At 36.9% G+C, this 2,500-nt stretch overlaps 1 protein-coding gene and 1 non-coding gene across 2 annotated transcripts in view; both read right to left on the bottom strand.

Annotated features, from left to right (window-relative positions):
* LOC138043896 (eukaryotic peptide chain release factor subunit 1) overlaps nucleotides 1–2,500 on the bottom strand; it is an 18,498-nt gene that overhangs the window by 10,662 nt on the left and 5,336 nt on the right. The window contains exons 5-8 of the mRNA XM_068890409.1: nucleotides 2,195–2,333; nucleotides 1,535–1,647; nucleotides 1,342–1,419; nucleotides 1–26 (exon numbers count right to left, since the gene is read on the bottom strand). The exon at nucleotides 1–26 is cut by the window's left edge and continues 40 nt beyond it. Of these exons, the coding sequence (XP_068746510.1) occupies nucleotides 1–26; nucleotides 1,342–1,419; nucleotides 1,535–1,647; nucleotides 2,195–2,333 (356 nt within the window). The remainder of the gene's footprint in view (nucleotides 27–1,341; nucleotides 1,420–1,534; nucleotides 1,648–2,194; nucleotides 2,334–2,500) is intronic.
* LOC138044194 (small nucleolar RNA SNORA79) lies at nucleotides 734–880 on the bottom strand. Its single transcript, XR_011131409.1, has one exon. It is a non-coding gene; the product is annotated as a small nucleolar RNA SNORA79 (small nucleolar RNA).

Below are 2,500 nucleotides of genomic sequence, written 5' to 3'. Positions count from 1 at the left end.
AGTTTCAACACTTTGGCCTGTAATCTCTGCAACCATTAAGCAGATGTGTTCATGAATGTATGTGTATATCAATGTTTAATACTGTATATACGTAAGTACATACATGTAGCATTAGGTGCTATTACTTCAAATAGAGAAAAACACTCATGAAGCCATTCATTTTCTCTGAGAGAGATAAGGGCCTACAACGGGAAAATCAATTTTGGCCACCGCATAATCAGTTTGACCATGTGACTTACATGACGTCAAGTTAGTGGAAGCCTATCCAACATGACGGTTTGTGCCAACTGTGGATCTACAGAAGGAGTGAATTGCTGCATACAGTGTGGAAACGGTTAGTTTTTTCCAGCTTATGAATGCACATGATGCAAATTCAACTATTCTATTCCCTGTCATATTCTTGAAGCACATGCATGTAATCACAGAGGACGCCAATAATTGCTATGTTTTTCGGGAAAAGGTAAATTTTCCCAAAACGTCAACGTGTATAGCTGTTGGTATATCTACAAACTGCCATGTTGGATGGGACAGCTAACATCACGTAAGTCACATGGTCAAATTGATTTTGTTGTGGCCAAAATTGATTTTGCCATGATGAAAATTGATTTCACCATGACAAAGTTGATTTTGCTGTAGTTGCCGTCATCAAACTGATTTTGCCATGACAGTTGTGAGGTGGGCCAAGGTAGAAAGAGCTTGATGCAAAAATTGCTAACAATGTGGAGACCATCTAATGTGTTTGAGCCCGCAAAATTCTCCAATGAGTGACATTGCTAGGTTGTGCGTAGCCAGCAGAGGAGAGTGAATAGACTCAATGTCAATCTAGACAGCATAAAACCACGCACACTAGAACTTTAGTATGCATGGGGAACAGCTGTCAGTTGCTGTATAATGTCCTAAGCAACACAACTCACTCCCGCTTGACGTGTAATAGGCATGAGTTTAAGCTTGGAATTACTATGCATCAGATAAGCAACCCTTAGTTAGGCTAAAACAATGAAACAACAACAACAGCTAAAAAGGAAGGAAATTTGTATTCAAAAACTAAATTACTGAAATTGACTATATTATCTGTCTTATTACAAAAATAAGAAAGCAAAATACATGTACTCTACTCAGGCTTGTGCTGTGAACACCAGTGCATAACAAAAAATTAATAATTGAAGCATCAAACTGCCCAGATCTGAACTCAAGTTACATGCATCAGGAAGGCCTGTTTATTGTATTTTGAATCACAAGCTGATTGTCAGTTAGCTGACTGGTAAGTGGGAATCTCGGCAAACACAGCCAACCCACATTGTGTTATGTTGAACATGTACTAAATGTTAAAAAGTAACCCACCTGGTCAAACATGTCTGACTGACTCAGCTCTGTCTTAAAATCAGCAGAACCAGCCAAGATTAAGCCAGTGACATTGGGCTATTGAGAAGAAAGAAAAATGTTTGCCTTTTTTTTCACAATCCACGGGTTTGCTTTATTTTCATGCAAAGTACATGTGTGCATAAAAACAGGAAAAAGAACCTTTGCTACTCACCCTGTCATTTGATATAAAGAGCTGCACTGCAGTCTCGGCTACTTTCCTTACATAATTGTGGCGTTTCTCCAATCTCAATCGAGCAAAACGAAGGGCAGACTGTCCACCACGCCCTAAAGAACAAATATTTTTAAAAAATCATAACCTTGCTATCACAATAATAATTGTGTCCAACTCTTGTCTTTACTGCAAGGACCCAAAGGTGTGACACAGCTCAGCTTAGTAAATTATTTTTTATTTTTATTTTTTTTTTAAAAATAAAATACCATTCCGGAAACGAAACACTATTTCTTTCTTAAATAGATCCTTGTTGAAATAGCTTCTTGTTTGTAAATAACTGTTGCATAAATTAAATTTGATCAAGAAAAATTCATCTGAATGCGCGGCAGATAAACTTAAAGAAATAAACTTCATTTTACACTAGAATGACTAAACAAATATTTTCGGACGTGCAAAACTATGGCTGCGTATTAATCATTCATTAGTAAATTATTAGTCTGAACACTTTAAAAAGTGGGATCAAAAGGTAAATTTGTAGGGGAGTAACACCCACCTTAGGAATAGATAAATAAAATTAATAAATAAATGGTTGGCATCGTTGCCGTAAGGCAAAAAGATTCAAAGATCTCATGGCCCTATGAAAACTCACTGCTCACTGACCATGCTTTTTAGGAAGATCAACTGTAAATTTGTGAAGAACCTCTCTTGTGTTGCCACAAAGTGTACCAAACAGAGCTCCATTACCATCCATGACAATGAAGCCAAATTTGTTATCATCTGCAAGAAGAGCATTCAATGCCTGAAAAGGGGAAAAAAAATATAAAGCATGAAGTACATGTAGAATCAAAGCGTGAAAGTGATAATTATTCACTATAAAGTACAAGAGATGCTTTGAATAGGATCCCCTGCAAGACTGACAATCAATTAAAAACACCAAATAGTTTTGCAAGGATTGGGAGTCTCAGA

This window comes from Montipora capricornis, chromosome 3, assembly GCF_036669925.1.
Source record: "Montipora capricornis isolate CH-2021 chromosome 3, ASM3666992v2, whole genome shotgun sequence".
NCBI classification, from domain to species: domain Eukaryota; kingdom Metazoa; phylum Cnidaria; class Anthozoa; order Scleractinia; family Acroporidae; genus Montipora; species Montipora capricornis.
This window is presented reverse-complemented; position numbering and strand designations above follow the sequence as displayed.